The 21,120-nt window shown below is 43.9% G+C and overlaps 1 protein-coding gene across 1 annotated transcript in view; it reads left to right on the top strand.

Annotated features, from left to right (window-relative positions):
* Window positions 1–4,784: 4,784 nt before the first annotated feature.
* Window positions 4,785–21,120, top strand: part of VSX2 (visual system homeobox 2) — a gene marked incomplete at its 5' end in the record, with an annotated part of 33,603 nt that continues 17,267 nt past the window's right edge. Inside the window, 3 exons of the mRNA XM_079972647.1 lie at window positions 4,785–5,259; window positions 6,418–6,502; window positions 11,117–11,240. Coding sequence (XP_079828773.1) covers window positions 4,785–5,259; window positions 6,418–6,502; window positions 11,117–11,240 — 684 coding nt within the window. The remainder of the gene's footprint in view (window positions 5,260–6,417; window positions 6,503–11,116; window positions 11,241–21,120) is intronic.

Genomic DNA, 21,120 nt, shown 5'->3' with positions numbered 1-21,120 from the left:
TGAAGTGAAATAGATGGCTATCAGAGAAAGGGCCTTTTAGGCAGCGGCATCCGAGTTACGGAACAGCCTTCTCAACGAGCTTTACCTGGTGCCATTTTTGTGCTAACTTTGATGGCAGCTGAAGACTTTTCTGTTTACCAAGTCCTTATAAATAACTTGCATAGTTTGGTTTTCAAAACTCTTATTTAACTGTGGGGATGTGGCGAGTTTTGTCTTTGCGGTATTTATGTTGCTTCTGATTTTATGGTGTTAGGTCTTGCTTTGTATTCAGTTGTATTCTTACTTATTTATTATAAGCCGCCCAGATAACTTTATGTCACGGGGCGGCATACAAATGTCGCAAATAAGCCAGTCTCCATAGCCATTCGGTAATTAAAGGATCCATATACTTTCCCCACCTGGAGTCTGTCTACTAAAGCATCATGAAATATTTGTCTCCTTTAGTGAGACACCAGAGTTCTGGTTTAAGCCCAAAGTTTACTACTGTTAAGAAGGTTGGTTGTATTGTGCCATATTACAGCCTTCTCCCTTTCCCTCTCCCCCACAGTACTTCCATCAGAATGCCATTATACTGCCTAGTGGGAACAAATGCTTTTTTTAAATCTTTAGGTGTCAGCTGGCTCAGGATAATGCACAGGTTCTCATCTGAATCAGAGTGAATGAATTAACAAATTCATGTTGCTATCAAGTGCCAAAAGCAAGTGAGTGGCAAATGTGGCCGCGTGTCTCTGCTGAGATATGCAGGCATCCAGGGCATGGCTAGATATCATATATGGTTGTTTTTTAAATGCCTTTTGAAGCTTGGAAAGCAATGGCTTCCTAGATAGAAACTATACTTTTTGCTTTTTAGATTCCAAAGAAACACTGAGCTTCTTGTCACCAAAGAGCAACAGTTCTCTTCCTAAATTAGATATATAGTGGGTGATAAGAAGAACCAAAAATTTGTATTCTACTGTTCACAGCCCATTCCAACACAGAGTGAAATGTTCTTAAGCTCATGGAAAGCCCATTGTGTTAGATTCTGGCCATTGTATTTATTCTACCACCACAAAATAATTCTTACAAAGTACTTTCATTAAGGCCCTTCTTAGCAGTGATATATAAACTAGCTATGGCATTAATACAACAACACCCAGCTGTCTTGGTGAATTCAAAGTTAGCTGGGCAACAATAAAGTGCTTAGGGGTGCATGGTGTGATTATTTATTTAGCTGCCAGTAGATGGCACTGTTACTTAAATCTGTTATTATAAAGAACATTGTTTTTAACAGGTGGCCTTGCTGAACATACCTGGAATGGCACATGTGAGAGTGTAAAGCAGTTGCCAAGATACACTTTATTGTTATTCTGGATTGCTGTTTGACAGTAGGATTCCAGATTCAGCTCTTAGGCAGAGATTCCCCCCCCCCCCAGATTTCTTATAAGGAAAGCCACACATCAAACTTATGTGACTTATTATATGCAAAAACACTTTCGTTAGCAAAACAATAAGATTTTTTGTAACAGATCAAGCATATGAATCAAAGAAAATACCAAGCTATTGAGAGGATTCTGTCAGCTATCTAGAAAACTATTTAGTGTTCCAACAAAATGTGGCACCCTATTTATAGTCCTGGGAATCTTAGTTTCTATTTAATTTTTGTTTAAAAAATGCATATCTAGATCTTATGGTTGTAGATCCAACCATGAAAACATGTGAGTGATGCCTGGTAAATGTTAGACCAGCAGGAACTATGTAGGAATTCCAGTAGTAATTTTTTTGTCTCACCTCATGCTCACATGTGTGGTTTCTTAAATTTATTTATTCAGAACATTTATTTCCCACATCATGGAATTCCTAGGCAATCTCTCACTCAGGTACTGAGAAGACACTCATTTCAGTCAGGTGGCTGTATCACATGCTCTCGCATCAAGTTCTAGGATTGATCTATCTTATGACACACTTGTGTTAGTGTACTAGGGGAAGAAGAAGCAAAGATCACCAGTGTCAAAGCAATGATTCTTCAAAATCAACTTCGTCTGGTCATGTTGTTCAGATGCCTGGTTATCGTCTTCCAAAGCAACTACTCTATTCCAAACTTAAAAATGGAAAGCATAATGCTAGCTGTCAACAAAAGAGGTTTAAAGACTCACTTAAGGCAATTCTTAAAAAAGGTAGTATAAACACCAACAATTGGGAAACACTGGCCTGCGAGCACTCCAATTCGAGAACAGCCTTTACCAAAGGTGTTACGGACTTTGAAGACACTCTAACTCAGGACAAAAAGGAGAAACGTGCTAAGAGGAAGGCACATCTGGCAAACCTTCACCATGTTCAGCTCCAGCCTAGAAACCTATGTCCCCACTGTGGAAGGACATATGGATCCAGAATTGGCCTCCACAGTTACTTAAAGACTCACTGTTAATACCATGGTTATGGAAGACAATCTTACTGGGCTATGAGTGATCGCCAAAGATTCTACACAAAGATTCTATCAACACAGGAATGTTGTGTTGCATGAAGTTGTTTTGAGGAAAACTTTGGAAAATGTAAACAAAACAAAAAAACAAAACAAAACTCATTTCCTGAGCAGTTTATATAATTTAAGCATAAAACAAAAGGCAGCAGCTGGATATACCAGAAAATCAGGAGCTTCATCAGAGAAGCTAGAAAACAAAAAGATCATTTATATTCTGCAATGTCCCCTGTCCCCTGAAGATTCTTTCCTTTACTATATGTAGGGGTTTACTATATCTGAAGAATGGGTGAGGTGTTAGACTATATAATTTCAGTTCAAATCTGATTATCTCCTGTGCTCATGGATAACTTTCAACTAATCTTTACTTTTAGGTCAGAAACAAACAAGATGTGTTTGTGTTTCCAAATCAAATCTTATTATTAATTTACTTGGCTGAATATTTGAACACACAACCAATTAGAAAATTGGATATTTTACTGTGACTCACTTTCACCTCCTCCACTAATATAAAATGAATGGATAGCGATATAAATTTATTTTTTAAAAGAAGTATATGTCAGTTATTTTAAAAACTGTATGCAATTCTAAATAAGATTTGATTCAGCACAGGAGATGAACTTTAATTTTCACAATACAAAATATCACATCCTTGGAAACAGGTGCAAAATTTTAAAATGTCACTTGAGAAACTTACTTTTTTGCTAAACAATGATTTAGTAAAATTTTCTGGGTGAAATCAATTTTGAATGTACAAAGCTTTTACTTCAAAAGTTGAATGGAGACCTTTGATCTATAGTCGATAAAAGTAAACTATAGTTTGCTTTTAGTTTGGTTCATATGATTTCTTTCAACTTAGGTTATTCGTTTTGCTTCCAAGAATCCACCTTCAACAATGTTAGTATTAAAAGGATAGCATTAAATTTGCATTATGGACGGCTAATTACTGCAAGACAAGAAGCAGCCCTTATTTTTTAGATGGGCGCTAGTACTGAATTGCTTTCGCCCTCTGTTCCACATTGACTTCTCATTCGCATTCATTCAAAATGGCACCTGTATATTTCATCTTACATTATAGTTGTAGCACCTATTGAAAACAGCGCGAAGTATGCACATTTTCCATGCCACCACAAATCCGGTTTGCTGCAGTGATTCCTGTGAACGAATTTCCAAACTGTTTTTTTTATATATATTTATTATTATCTGCCACTATTCAACGTATAATTAAACACACCACAAGATTATTTCCATATTTCGATATGGAAATCATTCTTTCCACATTTCGATATCTTTTCCCAGTTGTTTTCTCCAAATCCAAATTGCGAAACTGATAACTGGGAAAAGGCACCCGTTGCTGCCAAAGTTTGTACAACAAACTGCAAAGTCTCCGATCAGCCCACCTGCCTGCCTACGCGGCGATTCGTTCTTTTTTTAAAAAAAAAAAGAAGAAGAAGAAGAGGTGTGAATTCGGATTTGAATAACCCTCTAAGGAACTGGGATGATTTCATTGGTGAACTGGGCGAGGGAACTGTCGCCGTGACTTGTATAAGACGCGCCGCGCTCGCCTCGCCTCTATTCGCGCGGTCAAACCAAGGCAACGAAACGCTTCCTAGGCGTCGGCTCCTCTCGTTGCGCCTTCCCTTCTCCTCCGCTCCCCGCGGCCTCCACCCCACTTCTCACGCGAGGGCTGCAGCCTTCTGAGCCTGCTGACCATGTTCCAGGAAAATGCCTCTGCAGCGCTCGCTCGCTCGCCCGCCCGCCCTCCTGTCAGCACTACGCGGGGCTCCCTCCTTCCCGCCCTTTCTCCTCTCACCCTGGGCGCGCGCGCAAGGGCCCTGCTCTTGGACAGGGCAGCCAAACCCCTTTCCGCTCTGCCTCAGAGTCGCCTCTCGGGTGCTGCGGGGTCTCCCACCCACCTGTCACATCCAGAGCTTCTTCAAGCGGCCGCGGCGAGTTCTCCCTTCTGACCCCTCCAGAGCGACACCCAACAAACTGCCCTCCGTTGCTGGCAGCCGTGCGGGCGTCTTACCTGCCGCTTAGGCTCTAGCTCTGCGCGCAGCTGCCCGCGCGCCCCAGGCCGCCCTCCCTCTCTCTCCCCCCCCCCCCGCGACGGGTCTTCCCCCTCCTCCTCCTCCTCCTCTCTGTCTCCTCACCTCCCCCGGCCCCCCCCCCCCATATTTGGCTTTTTGGAATTCCTAATCGCGGCTGGTCCCTGTGATTGGCTGCTGGGCTCTGACCCCGCTCGGGCTCCAGGCTGGGCGTATAAAAGGGGCCTGAGGCGGGGGCTCCCGAGCATTCCCCGGAGCGGGCACCAGGGACCAGTCGCAGCATGACGGGCAAAGCGGGCGACGCGCTCGCCCACAGCCTGCCCGCCAAACTCAAAGCCCCCGACGGCGCGCCGCCTGCTCCTCCTCCGCCGCCGCCCACAGCCTCGGGCCCCCCAGGGTCGGCAGGGGCCCCGGTGGGCTCCGTAGCCGCGGGGGCCAAGCCCGTCTCGGGCCCCGCGGCGCCTCGCTGCACCGGCTTCGGCATCCAGGAGATTCTGGGCTTGAACAAGGAGCCGCCTTCGCACCCTCGCGCGGCCCTGGACTCGTTGCCCGCCGGCCACCTGCTGGCGGCCCGCTCCGTGCTCAGCCCCGCCGGGGTGGGCGGCATGGGCATGGGCTTGCTCGGCGCCGGCAGCCTGCCCGGCTTCTACGCGCAGCCCACCTTCCTGGAGGTGCTGGCCGACCCGCCCGGCGTCCACCTGCAGCCGCTGGGCCGAGGCCCCGCGCAGCTCGACACCAGCCAGACGGCCAGCTCAGGTAGAGGCAGAGCCGGGGGGCGGGCGAGGAAGGGGGCAGCCGGGAGAGACAGAGAGAGAGAGATCCAGCCTCAGGAAAGCCGGAGGCCGCGGCTGCAACCCCGTGTGGGAGCCCTCCAGGCTGGGAAGCCCCACACAGCTGACCCAGCAGGGAGACTCCCAGCTCTGAAGGGGTGGTCTGTCCCCACCCCACCCCCTTCGGGCCAACACAGGCTCTTCTTGCCTTCCCATCGCCAGCGATCTCCGCTTCTTCCAGATCGCGGCTTTTTGAGAAAGTGGTCCATCAGCTCCTTCCCCAGACGGCGGTCCTTATAAAAGCATAAGGAAAGATAATCGACGGGGGCCCAGGAGAAGGGGGCGGGGGCCTCCGGAGGCAGGGAGAGGGGCCGGCTTTCGAACACAGGACCGGCCGCTGGTTTCCATCCTTTTGAAGGGATGGGATCGAAACGCGGGGGCCGGCGCTGTTGAAGGTAGCGCGGTCGGGGCCCAAGGTCCCGATTTGTTACCATAAGCGCCAAGGGAATAAAAGGAAATAATAGGAAAAGCAATGGCCGGTTTCCAAACGAATAATAGTAATAATAATGCAGAATAATTTTAAACGGGTAAAAATTAGGAGAAACGGCAAAAGTTGTTATTGTAGAGTGTCTAATATATAAATACCCTTCCCCTGGTTCAAAGTCCATTTTTTCCTTGCCCTGTCTTTTAAATATAGGAGCGATAAGATTTAGTAGGATCCCCCAAATTGCAAGCTTTGGGGCGATGCGCCATCGACTTTTTAAATTCATAAATACTTTTTTTCTTTTTTAAAAAATTGACATTTCGAAGGGGGAGAAATGTCGCGTAAGGCTTGGAAACGAAACTGGCCTTCGAGTTTGGAAGGGAGAAAAGAGGAGCCAAGAGCGCGCGGAGAGCGAGGCGTCCTCGGGATGCAAAGCGCTGCCAGGGGGAATCCGGCCAGGGAACGAAACCTGAGTCGATCGCACGAGACCAGCGCCCCGATCCCCCGATCCGGGGAAATCCGAAGCGAGGTCTGAGTGCGAGACTCCCTCGCCTCGCACCCCGGAGCGTCTCGGGGAGCCGGGAGGGGAGACTCACCCGAACACACCCACACCTTCCAGGAGCTCTGGTCCCCATCGCTGCCGCCTTTCTGTGTCCCCAGATTCCGAGGATGTTTCGTCCAGCGACAGAAAGATGTCCAAATCCTCGTTAAGCCAGAGCAAGAAGCGGAAGAAGAGGCGGCACAGGTAAGGCGGACGCTGCTCGGGAGCCCTGCGAGGCGGAGAGGGAGGATCTCCCCACCCCCACCATAATTGCCTGGCCTGCCCTCCCAGTCTCTACCTTTGGGCCTCAGGATCCAGGGTGTCAGGATCGAGCCCCCCATCAGCTTGTGCAGGCGGGTGGGTATGGGGCTGGGGGGACGACGACAGAGAAGGGAGCGGCAGAGATGCGCCAAGGAGAGTTGCGCCCTTCTCTGGGTCCTCCTCCATCCCAACGGAGTCCTCTGTCTCCTCCACCAGCATCTCCTCGGATGGACCCGAGGCGCAGCTCAAGGAGGAGGCCGCGCTTCTCAAGGCATTTGTTCTGCCTTTGGGTGCTGTTTTGTCTTGAAACCTCCGACCCAAGAGAGGCGGGGGGGGGGGAGGTCGCCCTGGCTGATCCGACCGGCTGCACGGTGGCACTTTCCCTTCTCCCCGTGAGCCGCAGTTCTCCTTCGCCCCATTGTTGTAATCCGTCTTCCTTGCCTAGTGGTCCATTGTCATAAAAGACGCAGCCACGGGGTGGGGCGGGGGAAGCTGTCCTCGGAGACCTCTCTCTGCATTCCTCATTCTCCAAGGATCTCTTGGGCTGTTTCTTTCTCTCTTTTAAAAAACGAAATAAATTAGGGATTTTTTTTTTTTTTTGCATGTGTTGGGACCCTTTAAAAAGCAGTGCTTTGACCCAACCGGAATCTCCTGGTGGTTGTGTGTGTGTGTGTGTGTGAGAGAGAGAGAGAGAGATGTTATTATGAAATGCATCCTATAAAATGATATGGCTGGCATCTGCTCAGGAAAACAACAACAACAACACGGGAGATCAAGGGCGGTTTGTGCGATGAATTTATATTCCTCCTCCTTCAGCAAAGAATGCTGCTGCAATTTCCGTGACTAGCAATAAAGTATTCGAAATGTTCCGCAAGCTGACAGGACAGTTTGCAAACAGGAGATGTGGGAGAGAGGAAAGGAAAGTGAAGAGGTCTTTTGTGGAAGTCTAACCTCCCTTCCCAGATCTGTCACAGTCTCAAGAGGGGCAACTTGTCATTTTGCCCCCAGGAAAGGGGGACGCGGTCCTCTTTCCAGAAGTAGCTGCGTTCGTCTCTGGTAGGACTGCAGGGGTGGCCAGGAAAATATTCCCAAGCGAGCCAGTGGCAATCCTGTTATTCCTGATATTCAGGACAATGGGACAGCAATGCATCTGTTCGGACCCGGTTTGGGGAAATAATTAGATCAATTTTGCTAAGCGGCGGAGTGCCTGTGGATTACGAGAACTTTCCCGTGAAAGGTTGGCTAGAATGACGAAAAGGGCAAATTAAGGGTTCAATATTTCCTTAAGCAGTGCAATTGCCGTGGCAAAGCGGATGCTTCCGTTTGACTGATGAGGTCAAAGCAGATGGGGGACAAGAACTTCCCAGATGAACTGGACTGATACAAGGGAGTGGGTTGGTTCGCCGTTTAGATCCAGGTTAAAATCGAAGCACGTTTCCTTTCTGGATCCAGAAAAGAGCTGGAATCAAGTGTTGAATTTCTTAGTGATTTCAGGAGTGGCTTTTTCTTCTTCCAATAGGTGTACAGTATTTACCTTGTCCAGTATATTTGGTTTTTTTAAACAACAACAACAACAATGAATTCACCTATAATTAAATACTTCTCCAACAAGTAGTTGCAAAACGGAGAGACACTAGAAATGTCTCTGTTACTGAGGTTTGTTGGTACAAAGTGGACTAAGGTGACTTTTGAAAAAAAACGAAATTTAAGTATGCATTTCAGAAAGACGCATTCTGCCATTTATTTTTGACAGGAAAACTATCCTGCAAGAAAAGTGGGAGAGTTGTGTTGTCTCCCCCTTCCCCCCCCCCAGCAATTTCCCCAAAGAAATAGTCTTCAAATTGCCTCGAGAGAAGGATATCGAATGGTTAAACGAGTTTGCTGTATTCGCATTGGCTGTGATTCCGTTTGGGGGGGGGAGACACCCCAAACTCCACCAGTTAAAGAACTACAGTAATACAAACGCTTGATCGTAGAATATGTCCTTTGTATTAACAAGGTCTTTTTGTTAACACTGTTACTGATCCGATACAGTGCGTTAGATTTAAAATGCTTGGAGGTGATTTGAGAGCATTGGAAATTCGAAGACTACATTTTATTTTATTTTTACTAAGTGACTTGGATTTCTTTCTCCTCTGGATGCTATATTTCTTCAGGGGTGCAGGTGTTTATTTCATATTTATTTGGGCTTGCTTGCATCTGTGTGTACACACACACACACACACAGAGAAAGAGAGAGAGAGAGAGAAATGAACTACAATATTGTAATGCAGACTGCTTCCTTGGTAGATTAATCACAGAACCAGAGGGCTGCCATGCATCAGAAATTGGTGCGGATAGCCTAATGCTCATTCAGATTTGCGGCACAACAGGAGCATGAAAGGAACCTGTCTGCTCTGCAGGCATCTTTCTTCAACTCCAGTTGTGCTTCCGTTTGTTTCCAGTCCCAGACAATCGTTTTGGGAGTGCGCCTGTCTGTGAGGAGGACTTTGGAATAGATAAACGTGGGAAAAGTGTGTCCTTGGTATGAAATTCGTTGTTTTGAAGAGGTGGAAGTCCTACTTACTATGCTGTTCACAGCACAGCACAGCTGAACTGCTGACGGCACTAGTGGTACTTAGGTTGTAAAATGTTAGGGAATCTATATGGTGCTCAGGTCATTTATTTAAAAAAGGAAGACTGGCAGATGTGAGAAAGGCTGGGCACTTTCAACATTATAAAAGAGGGGACGGTGTTGTTACCCATCAATTTAAATGCCAAACATAGCATGCTGTGCACTGGTGTTGAAATAATATTTGCACCTGAAAATGCTGATATGAATGCTGCATTGCAAAAAAGAAATAAAGAAAAGCAAATAATGGTTTTTATTCTTTAAAACTTGCATTTTGCCAGAAAATCCAACTTTCCACATGAAGCCACTCCCTATAGGTATTGACAAGCAAAACAAAGTCTTTTCAACTTAAAGCATGTCTTCTGACACTGACAACTACATCTTACAGAATTAAGAGTCACCATCTGGATTCACACTGTTGGGTTTGAATGTAGTGAATTTGCCAGATTTTGTTAGGGTTCTGCTTTAGTGTTACATTTCACAGAAGTACTGCTAATAATAATATGGAAGTAATTTTTTTAAAGATCCATAACTCTTATCAGTTTAGTTGTTATTGTAATAGCAACTAACCAAATCAGCAAGCCAGCATCCTTATTGTTATTTTGCTAACATATAGCAAAAGATTACCTTTATTTTTATTTTTATTTAAAAAAGAAAGGCAAAATGATAGTCTGAAGAACATAACAACAAGTAGTTTAATTCTTAACATGTGTGATTACCAATAGAGATGTACATATATTTCGACACTCTATAGTTAAGATATATATGTGAGAAACTGAATCCAGTCTAAAACACATTTATTTGATAGCAAGCACTATTGCCTGCAAATGAACTTACGTCCTAGTGAGGGTGGTTAGGCTCACAGCCCAGAGAAGCAAAGACTGATTCTATCTCCAATAGCATTCTATTTACAATAAAAAAACCCATAGCATATATACAGTGGGATGGTATAGATGATAATAATGTATGCCACTCTGAATTATTGGTGGGGATACTGATATGAAAAATAAATTTATAGGGACTCCACATTTTTGGGCTGTAGAAGCTGAGCTGGTGTTTGGGGGTGCTACTTCTTGTCCCCCCCCCTCCTGTGACTTTCTATGAGGTGGTGCTTTCCCCTAATTTAAATCTTTTGAGTAGCTTCTGCTACAAATGGGTTTGTTTTTGTGATGTCTTTCTTGACAATGAACAGAAACAGGAATCTAAGACTACCCATTTACCGTATCAAAGTTTTTTTTTTAAAAAAAATCAAGTGCCACACTTATTTTTGTTTAAGTACCCTCACCCTTTGCCTCCTTCTGAATAATAGCCCCATTCTCCATGTGTTGAGAGATTTGCTTTTGTCTCCCACTTTGATTTGTTAATATACTTTATGGATAGGCCTTCGCTTTCAATTCAGCTGGAGGGCTTTGGAGACATAGTTAATTCTTCCATTTCAATAAATTGGACTTGAAGCTAGCCATTTTATGCACACTTACTTGAGAGTACCCCACTGAGTGAAGAAGGATGCAGCAGACAAAATGTGGGTAGGGTTCGACAGCAAAGTGCTTACCTTTGCTTATCATAACCATGGTGAACTTTCTCTCTCTCTCTATGTACCTTTACTTCCTATGGCTTTTGGCTATCCATCTGTAGATACATATAGGAGGCAACATGGTGTAGTAGTTAGAGTGTTGGGACCCAACCTGGGGAACCAAGGTTTAAGACCCAACTTGACCATGTAGCTCACTGGGTACATGGTCCCAGAGTTGTTGTGGGAGAGGGAGAACCAAGTTTGCCACCTTGAGCTAGTTGGAGGAACAAGATGGGATGTAAATGCAATAAATCAATAATCAAATATATTTTGCCCACTCTCTAAGCTTTCCCTTTGGTCCTTCACCCGTTTAGGTTAGTCCAACATTTAGTTTCATTTTTACTTTTTCATCAGTTAGTTTTGTTTCCTTCAGGACAATTTTCACATCCTATCAACTGGAGGAACTGGAAAAAGCATTCAATGAGGCCCATTATCCTGATGTCTATGCGAGGGAGATGCTGGCAATGAAAACAGAACTTCCTGAAGACAGGATACAGGTAATTGTACTGTTATGAGACCCCCCATGATACTAATTTTCCTTTTCATGTTCTTTAGTTTCTTCAGAAAGGACAATGTATCTTTTTAGACAGAAATAGAGTGTCAACCCTAAACAGTTTTCTTGCAACCCAGATCCTCAAGAGCTAAATATCAACTGTGCATGAGAAAATAACCCTCAATTGGTATGGTTTTTGTGTGTCTCAGGTTGCATTGTTTGCTCCCGAGTTTATAGTAAGATGTATTATACAGGGAGACATGTAAGCTAGAAAAATCCTGAGAAGGGAAGTGTAGTGTGGGAAGAAGGCTAGAAGTATCCTTGTTGAAGTGGCATGAGTACTCAGGATCTATGAGGGCTCAGGATCTATCTATGAGGAAGGAAATGGTTAAAAAAAGGAAGCCAAGCACAATTGTGTCCCAAGCAAAGGATTGCTGGAAACCTGGTAAGTGGAAGCTCACGTGACTGAATGCTTCTCCATACAATAAAATAAAATTCCCGTAGATTTTTTTTTAAAAATGCACTGTTGTGGAGAAGGCTAGGGTAGAACTCTTTTCCCGACATTCTTTTTTAAAGTAGAAAGTCTCTGTTTTGTATATTAAGAAACAATCTTAATATAACAAAGCCCAACATAAATTTACCATCTAACAGAAAACTGGACCTGAACTGAACATGCCACGTATTTATTATTTGGAAAATAATTTTATGAGTTAGATTCATTTCTAGTAAAATCAAGAAGTGTTTTGTTATTCACTGTAATGGTGTGTAGATTGTGTCCTAGGGCTGAGGATTGCTCCCTAAAGCTGAACCAAATAATGGTTTATTAGCAAAAGTCACTATTAGTGACTGCCAACCGCAGTAGCCTTAAGGAAGCTAAAATTTGTAACACTGTGAGAACTGCCCACTATCGGTTTTGGCGTGGGGTTTTGTTTGTTTGTTTGTTTCTGCTAACAAATCTATTGCCTGATTGTACTGATTTCTTTAAGTTGTGCATTCTGCTAGTGCTTAACTGTGGACCTACCCTTCTAAAAATTGCAGCCTTAAAGCTTAATCCTATATGAGCCCCTCTGCTGGCAAATCATTGCAAAGTCATGACCTGTGCTGTGCTGCTGACTGCCTCAGCTGATCCTGGGTGTTATGCCAGTACAGTGTGGTGTGTGGCAGAGTGGTCCTGCACTGAGATGTCATGTGACGCACAACTCTTACATGGCAAGAGTGGGGCAGCTAATGTTTGCTACAAGCTAAAAAGCATTTCAGTTGCTCAGTCACCTTTCATGGGTACACTGCTCTATGCTAGAGATATGGTGGAAGGGCTTTCAGTGAGGTTGCGACTGATGTAGGCAGCAAAACAGAATGCATCTGTGCTACTTCCCTGGTACAGGATACGGTTGTACCAATGACAGTATACAGCACTTCATGTCTTACCACAGATCAGAGGACTCAAGCATCAATAGCGCTGAAACATAGGAAACTGCCTTATAGCAGGCCAGGCAGTTTGTCCATCTAGCCCAGTGTTGTCTGCCTGTCTCAGGTAGAAGCCTTTTCCTGTTACCTGCTACCTGATCTGCTTTTTAACTGGAAATGCAAGAGACTGAGACCGTGACCTGTGTGCAATGCATGTGTGCCACTACTGAACTTTGGCCGCTTCTCACTTGTTCGCTTGCAAATGAGTGGTGACAACATCAGGAAATTATGAACTAATATGGCATTCATAAAACATGGTGCGGGTTAATAATCTGAGCCAAAGCTGGCAGAATCCTGTTGAGAGTTCCTGCTGGAAACCACTCATTATTTCATGAGTCGTCCCCCCCCCTTCGATACTAGCACAGCATCAGCCCTTACCTACCATCTTTTAATATTTTGTCACATTAATTGCGACTTCATTGGGTTTCCTTGCTTCGGATATTTGCATACTCTTCTCCTAACCCTCCCCCCCCAACATCACTTGGGCTTTCACCTTCCTATAGCACCCCCTCCCCGTCGACACTATAAAACTGTTTACTTAAATTATGCACCATAAATCACCTTCTCTCCAGCTCCTTAATCATTTGGTTGCTCTCTGCTGAACTCTTTCCAATTTGTCAATCTTTGTGGTAACAAGACATAAAGTGTGTATGATTGCAGTGTGCCAGGTTGGTTCCTCTCGTGGCTTCAAATGGGACTGGAGACTCCTGTCCTTGAGGGTCATAGGCGACATACAACTAATATTGGCTTATATCAGAGATCACATTGTGCCTTGTGCACTTCCTTTACTCAGGGATATTGCTTAAATTTCTAAAACTTATTGTCGTCCCCTCCCCTAATTGCTAACCTGTGACTGTGACCCAGAAGACCACGTGAAAAATTCTGCACGCACAGCCACATTTCCAAGAGCCTTTCCACTGCACGTTTTACTTAGTGCTAAGAGTGCCTTGCAGTTATTCATTTGTTGTTCTTTCACCTAGCACAGTTACTGGGGAGAAACTGCTTGTTCCTAGCTTTAAAATGGGAAAATTGTGTTGCTGGGGAAAGCACATTTTACCCAGCTAGCACTTCCAGTGTTCTTTAGAACTCCTTCCTTATGTATACTGGTTTGACATCCACATGGGGTGACATGCACCCCTATTTGCTGATCAAAAGACAACAGGCTGCCCGGGAAACAGGGCCAGGCCTTCTTGGTGGTGGCACCCTCTCCTCCATTGGGAAACCTGTCTATGCCCAACTTTCCTGAGGCTTGAGATGACAGGTGAAGATCTGTTTAATGAGAGTGGGTCAGTTTGGAAGCTGAAAATGCTAAATACTATTTTAATTGACTTATTGATATATAAATGCTAAATAATATTTCAATTGACTTACTGAGTTTTATATAATACTTTCTTTTAAACATTGCAGTACTATGGTTGATGTTAGCTGCTTTGGGTGTTGTATGGCTGGAATGTCAGTTGAGATAGTAAAACAAGCAAATAAGCTAGAGATATAGACAGATATATACCTCTGGGACTGTGGTTATAGGAATATCATAGGGGCCCATTGACTAGTGCTTCCATGTAATTGCAGGTAGCCTGTACTGGCCATCACTCCCGTCCCTTACTATTGACCATACCATTTTGTAAGCTTTTTAAAAAGTATTAATTGAATTTTATTACTTTTGCAAAGACGTTTTTGCTGCCTGCACACAAGCATGGCCACCACATGTGCTCATGCACAAAATAGCATGGCAGCCCGAATTAGGCATCCATCTTATACTGAGTCCGACCACTGGTCCATTGAGCACAGTGCCAGAGATGGTGCCTTTCTAGCCCTCTTGACATAGTTGGACTCCAACTCCCATCAGCCTCAGCCAGCATGACCAAGGGTCAGAGATGATGGGAATGGTAGCCCAACAAGGGACCACTAGTTCTCTTTCCTTGGTCTACAGTGACTGGGAGCACCTCTTCAGAATTTCATGCGGGGACTTCACCATTTCTACCTGGAGATGCCTTGGTGTTGAACTTGTGTGTGCATCTGCAGCAGGTGCTATACCACTGAGTTAGCAAGGAATCTGAGAAGAAGGGTAGGTTCTAGGATAACAGCAGGTATCATATTGGGGGCAGGAGATTCCAGTTTAACTGGGCGACCAGACAAATGCACGCAAGCTTAAGCAAAAGTATGCGAATAGGCATCATTTTAATCGCAATGCATTATTGTGCTACATTTCCCGCTGCTTCTGCTCCATAGAGCTCAGAGCAGTTCATGCAGCTCCTGCGGGATGGACTGTTCATATGGTCCTGCCCAGCATTGTGGTCCTTTATGGCTGCACTGTGGGAACAATGCTCTCACACAGATAGTCAACAGAATACTCCAAGCAATGCAGCTGTGTTGGTGCCCGTGTGCCAGAACTTAGTGTTGTGGCCAACAGGGAGCCCCCTTTCTGAACCCTGAGTACTGTACTTACCTCAGGACCCTTGCATAGGAGACAATGGTACCCACCATGGAATAAAAGCCAACACGTGGTATCCTCATATTGCAGAGGTGTGAAGGAGAGAAACGGTGGCTATGGAACTTTTAAAAGTCAGAAGCTATGGTTGGAATGTATTGTCCGAGATTCACACACATGAAACTAATACACCCAGTGCCTTTTATAGCATGTTCAGGGTCCAGGGAATGAGCCAAAGAAAAGGAGACTAAAAAGACACAATCAGTGTTGTAATGGCTTATCCAATGAGAAGGAATGCATTGTGAAATATATGATGCTGTATTCAAATTTAATTTTCTGTTTCAACTTCATGCATTCTGTCACACACACCCGCCCCACCAAAAAAAGGCAAGTTTCAGAGTGGTTAGTTGTTTATGTCACTTCCAAATAAGTTTGTTTTACACTGAGAATCAGTTCAGGGAATTAATTGTAAATCAAGCCTCATTAATTCTCCTTAGAGTGGGGAAAAGAATAAATTAAGGATTCTGGAAGACCGGGGTGGGTGGACATTGGCAAAGGAGATGCAAGCATCTTTCCCATCATTTCACCTTCAGTTCAATTAATGTGAGTCTCTTTATTGGCAAGAGAGGATGCTGACCCTTTCACCATCTCTTGCAACTCAGTGCTTTGTGATACTCTATCACTGGCTGATGATGAGGAGAAAACAGAGCAATCTCCTATTTGTCAGAAGCATTTTGCTTCCCTAGATCTCACCTTAGACCACATCAGAGGAAGGGATGAGAGTAAATTCTCAAGACATTAAGTCTTCATTAGCTATAGCCTCTTTAATGATCCTGGTGAAAAATTTGAATGTAGAGCCATAAAGTGATGTTGGCCAGAGACACTTTGAAAACATTTCCAAGCAAAATTATAGTTATCTCCCCTGTTCTGTTATTGTAACACGGATGTCTAACATCCGATCATGGTACTTTCTTGTGAATGTTAATTATTTCATTGCTTCTCAGGATATGAACAGGAAAAAAAATATAGGTAGAAGTGGGGAAAGAATTGCAGCAGGAAAAACCGAATGAAAGTGAGAGTTAGGAGAGGAAAGAAATGCAACTCTTAACAGCGAGTTCTTAAATGAACTGAATTCTCTCAGTGAATTACACTGGCTGTATTGTAAAGGCACTGAACAAATGGTTGATAACATAAGGTTTATAAAATAGGTGTAAAGGACGTAAGTAGGAAGATGCCCAATGTGGCAGAAGGAAGGATGATTCCAGGAAATGCAAACATAGTGCCATGTTCCTTAGATGTTATCTAGCATATGGTTGTACAGCACAGAAAAGTCTATCTTCTTATGATACTTCTCATGATACCTATTACATGTGATCATAGTGTGCATTCTCCATATATTAAATAAAGCAGTTGATGGCCGCTCCATTTCCATGCAAATATGTTATTGTGAATCCTTTTGTCAGGTATCCAATGGCTATTTGCAGTTCAGTATATAATATATAAACCCCACATTTTGCTTTCAGCATTTCCTTTTTATTAATATTTAATATTTGTTTTCCCACCAAAAAGCCTTCAAAGTGGTTTGCAATTTAAAAACCAATAAAATACAAAACAACAACAACAGTGAGAAGCAATTAAATAAAACTAACAGGCACAAGACCTGGCAAAATAAAACAGTCTTTGCAGCTCCCCTAAAACTTGTAGTGTTTGAGCCACATGCGTCTCCAGACATTCTATTCCATCTTGATAAAGGTACTGTTTCATACTTGATATTAAGTATTTGATATCCTGTGTATTTTAATAGTTGGTACACATGATTGGATAATGCATACTGAATGTGCAGAAGATGTAGTGATTATTTTTTTTTAAAAAAAAGATAATTTAATTATTGCACATGTTTTTGGATGGACTCAGCTCAGTGAAAATGATTTTGCTCTGTGAAAAAGGCATGAGCGTCTGGGCACCCCCGCATTGTGAGTGATGGCCATGCTTCCCAGCCCGCTGTCACTGATAGGATCATGCAGTCTTGTCCTGCTAGGTCTCATCTTAGCAAAAGTCACAGAATGGCCAGCTCAGCACTGTGTCATGGAACCGGTTCTTGCTTTCCCAGAATTCTGAATACAGTGGTACCTCAGGTTAAGTACTTAATTCATTCTGGAGGTCCGTTCTTAACCTGAAACTGTTCTTAACCTGAAGCACCACTTTAGCTAATGGGGCTTCCTGCTGCTGCTGTGCCGCCAGAGCACGATTTTTGTTCTCATCCTGAAACAAAGTTCTTAACTTGAAGCACTATTTCTGGGTTAGCGGAGTCTCTAACCTGAAGCGTATGTAACCTGAAGCGTATGTAACCCGAGGTACCACTGTAATCAGTTGGTCAAGCCTCCTTTTCATGCTGCCAAGCTAGCAGCCTCAATTATTTGGAGCGGAAAGTGGAGAAATCTAGAAATCTATCTGCCACTATCCTCCAGTGATATGAGAGAAGGGACTGAGGAAACAGCTTCTGTTTCCCCACGCTAATGGCGTTTGAGATCTCAGGATACTAGTGAGTGTCTCCATCATGCTCTACCCCAGTGGTTCAAATTCACAGTACTGTCTGGATGGTTTGGTAGCAACATCACTCACTGTAGCTACTCCTCACTGTTGCCCAGAGTTTTCCCATTTGCATACCTAAAGTATTATACCTTTTCCTTCATACTCCAAGCTCTCATTCCCAGAACTGTTTGCTCTAGGAACTGAGCACAGATTGTACAGATAACAGATTTTGTCATACCGGCTTATCACAACTTCCCCAGTTTTAAGTCTCCAATGAAGAGATTTGGGTTCTCTTGACCACAGTTTTTCAGCAAACAGAATTACCTTCAACTACTACAGCAGAGACTACTAGCTTTGGGGGAAATGTCTGTACATGTGCAGAGAGGACTCTGAATTATCTGTTTTGCAGCCTTTCCATCATGCATCTGTTGCTTTTCATCTATTTGTTTGTATGTTATTACTCATTGAATACTATTACTATTTTGCTCAACAGTTAAGGATTAAAAGTCCACTTTCATGTTAGGAAGAAAGACACATTTTCCGGCATTATAGCCATAAATAGCTCCCTCCCCCCCTTCTGGATAATCTTAATTGATCTGAGCAAGGTTGCTGAGAGTGAGTTTGGGCCGCAGTAAAAAATATCCACCCCCCCCCACAACAGCAAGGGCAGATGGATTAAAAATCTGTACACAGGATATAAAATAAATGTGTGATCTTGTTTTTATGTTAATAATAAATACGATAATTTTTGTACCTGTTGAGACTATTAAGATCGTAATGACTAATATCAATAATATAAGCACCCACACAGTCGTTGCTGAACTAGCCATACACTTTAAACATTAAACTTGCATGTGTAACATAACACAATGAGTATCACAAAACAGCTTTGTTGCATTTGTACAATGTTCCCTTAAGAAAACATGTAAATGCAACTGCGCATAATAGGATGAGACAGCATTGCCATACTGTCAAAGCGCAGAAGTGAATGTTTGTATAGAGTCAGACATGCTTGATTCATGGCATAAGTTCGCAAGCCATTATTCAGACTTGAGGATGCATTGTACATGAAATATATACATATATATATTGTTCAGAATTACAAAAAACATATGCAGATAGTCGGGCTCAGAGGCCCCCTTCCAGACTGCTGGGGCCCAGTAATTCGTACCAGCCCCCCCTTGTTGGCCCTGGGTCTAAGGCTAATATGAATACCATTATTTCCCATCCAGGTTTTTAAATGATGGCAAAGGAAGGCAGCAATACATAGTACTGTGCTTTACAGAAAAAACCTAGAATATTGTTGTTTTTAAACATTCTGATGACCTCACATATGTGTCACATTGATATGATCAATTTTGTTTGTGCGATATGTCAGCTAGAAGTGGAACAGGGAAGATTTAGGTGTATCTAGCCTACAGCAGTGGTATCAATAAGTATTTTCAGAAAGAAGTTATCAGATAGCTTAGCAATTAGCGAGGCCACTAGCAAGAAAAGTCCCCATACATTGCAGAACAATCCTCTTTCCTTGTAGTAGCATTCCTCTGCAAGTTTCTGGCAGGCAGCAGGGGCAATGCCAGCTATCCATCTTGTGATCAGGTATGCAAGGTGTGTGCCACCTTTACTGTGCTCATTTAACTTCATATCCCTTTTAATAGAGTCATAGAAAGTGATGCCACCATAAACAGTTCCAATAATCTCGACATTGCATTTGAATAGGTAGCCATAAAATAGTTCCTGGTTTATAAGAGCATAGCAGCTTTCTGCAACAAAACTTAGAACAGGAAATTTCTAAACCAGTTCAGGTCTGTGCTCATAGGAAGGTTTAGGAACCACCTACCTATCTGAAGACAAAAGTCCAAGCTGAGCTCATATTTTTCCCATAACTGACAGAAGAAAATAGTTCTTCATGTCTTGCATTGAGGGCAAGGAAGTGCTCAGAGTCATCTCAAGCAACTTACTTCCAGATAGGTTGAGCAACAGGCTGCTGCAGCCTCTTACGCTTCAAATTAACTTCAACACGTACAGTTTCCTGTAATGTGTAAAATCTATTTTTGACATTTATGTTTCACAATAAAAAGCCAGTACAGGATTCACAAAGAAACATATTTAGAGGCTTTGCAGGGTCTTATGCTGCGACTCAATCATAGCTGTCAACTTTTCCCTTTTCTTGTGAGGAATCCTATTCAGAATAAGGGAATTTTCCTTTAAAACAAGGAAACATTGACAGCTATGGACTCAATATAAGCAGTCTCTCTCAACCTGCCAGAGCAGGGCAGATCATGGAGCACCCAAGTTTCAGATGCTGCAGCCTAGCCTATTCTGAACATGCTTCCAACCCCCTTTGAGGGGTTCCCACCTGGACAGAAGACATTCACTCGTGTATTAACGCTCCAGCAGTCCCTCTGACTCTGGATTCAGCTCTGGCTCAGGTTTGATTTAAAGTCTTCCCACCTCTACTATTCCTGCCTGCTGGTGGCATTACTAGGGATTCCTTCAACGGAGCAGGATCCAACCTAGATCAAGATCAAGTTACTTTTGCTACAGTCATCGCCACCAAAACCAGCATGCCCAAGCAGAGGGCATCTACTTACCCTTCCTGGAACCTGCTAGGCTCCACAGAGGACTTGCTGTTCAATACTGAAAGAGAAGCTAGGCTTCATGAGCAGACAGCAGAGGTGAACAAGGCATCCTGCACGAGGAGCGAGCAGCTCCCACCCTGATCCTACAAGAATCCAATGTACTCTTGTAAAGTGCTCTTTGGAGGGTCTGATCATCCCCTTCTGTGCACTTGGCCTGTGAGAGTGGAGTGGAGTGGCCTGGTAAGGATAACAAGCACCCCTGCTACTCTCCCAAAGGTAATGTGCTGAAAGGCTATGCCTATCCAGTGTTTGAACTGGAGACGTCTGTGAATGCTCTGCTCCAATATTGCTCCTGTGTTGTGCCGAGTCCTGTGGGCTGAGTGAGTACTGTATCAAGATGTCCAGCCACAGAATGTGCTGCAAAGAAGTGCAGGTGGTTCCATTGGTCCTGGCACGCAGCAATTTCATGGGCAGCCCAACCCAGAGGCTTGACAAAATGGTCCTCATGCTAGCTGCTGATGGGATGTTGAATGCCAAGGCTTCTCTTCAGGGGCCTGTTTAGTGGTGTGGTGTGGTGTGGTGCATGCAAGTCGACAAGCACATATTGGATCTGTCTGTGTCCTTCCAACAACCAGCCAGCCATCTGAAAGCAGTGAGTGCTGGGTTTGTGGAAATCAAAACAACCATGTTTCCAGTACAAGTTCCAACTAGTCCATACGTGGAAGATGCCAGGGTGTATCAGGTCTGAAGTCTTAATCAAGTCCCTTCTTCTACAGAGGTCAGCTCTGCTTCAAGCACTTCTCTTGCTCCTATGGGCATTGGAAACATTCCATGGAGATCTTTTATCACTACCGCCCACTGATGAACAACCAGAA

This window comes from Podarcis cretensis, assembly GCF_951804945.1.
Source record: "Podarcis cretensis genome assembly, chromosome: 1".
NCBI lineage: Eukaryota > Metazoa > Chordata > Lepidosauria > Squamata > Lacertidae > Podarcis > Podarcis cretensis.
This window is presented reverse-complemented; position numbering and strand designations above follow the sequence as displayed.